Genomic DNA, 747 nt, shown 5'->3' on the forward strand with positions numbered 1-747 from the left:
AGCAGGTGTGCACCATTGTTATTAGTAACCTTTGAGGTAGGTAGCAGGTGTGCACCATTGTTATTAGTAACCTTTGAGGTAGGTAGCAGGTGTGCGCCATTGTTATTAGTACCCTTTGAGGTAGGTAGCAGGTGTGTGCCATTGTTATTAAATTACCTTTGAGGTAGGTACCAGGTGTGCGCCATTGTTATTAGTAACCTTTGAGGTAGGTAGCCGAGTAGTCAGAGCAGGGACCTTGGACCCGGAATGTTGGAGTTTCAATCTCAGCTTTCTGACTTTCTAGATTTAGTAGCTGAGTGACTTCGGGCAGGTTGGTTCATTTTTCTCAGCTTTAGGACAGGAGTTATAATGACAGAAGAATAAAATATACGGGAAGTGCCTACTTTGTGTGTGGGATACCAGAAGCCCTATATACATTTGGCTATTATTTTTACATTTCTTAGAAATAGTTAATATTACTCTGAAGCACTCAAGCAAGGTCTTTTATAAAACATTGGTATGGCTTCTACAAGATAACAATGAATTGATGAAGTAATTAAAAAATTTTTTTTAGGCAAAGGAAAGCAGCTGGAAGAAAAAATGGTGCAGAAATTACAAGAGGATGTGGATATGGAAGATGCTTCTTAAAGGCCTCATTAACCATTTTTCTACGTGCGTTGGAAAATTCCTTTGGAGACTTGGGACTTCTGAATGTTTGGTTCATTTTTTTACACAAGGGCACTCAAATGGAAAATGATTAAAAAATGC

The 747-nt window shown here is 38.7% G+C and overlaps 1 protein-coding gene across 1 annotated transcript in view; it reads left to right on the forward strand.

Annotated features, from left to right (window-relative positions):
• Window positions 1-744, forward strand: part of LOC102833048 (probable ribosome biogenesis protein RLP24-like) — a 15,235-nt gene extending 14,491 nt beyond the window's left edge. Inside the window, exon 6 of the mRNA XM_006831630.1 lies at window positions 554-744. Coding sequence (XP_006831693.1) covers window positions 554-627 — 74 coding nt within the window. The 3' untranslated portion in view covers window positions 628-744. The remainder of the gene's footprint in view (window positions 1-553) is intronic.
• The last annotated feature ends 3 nt before the right edge of the window (window positions 745-747 follow it).

This window comes from Chrysochloris asiatica, unplaced genomic scaffold (assembly GCF_000296735.1).
Source record: "Chrysochloris asiatica unplaced genomic scaffold, ChrAsi1.0 scaffold00004, whole genome shotgun sequence".
NCBI lineage: Eukaryota > Metazoa > Chordata > Mammalia > Afrosoricida > Chrysochloridae > Chrysochloris > Chrysochloris asiatica.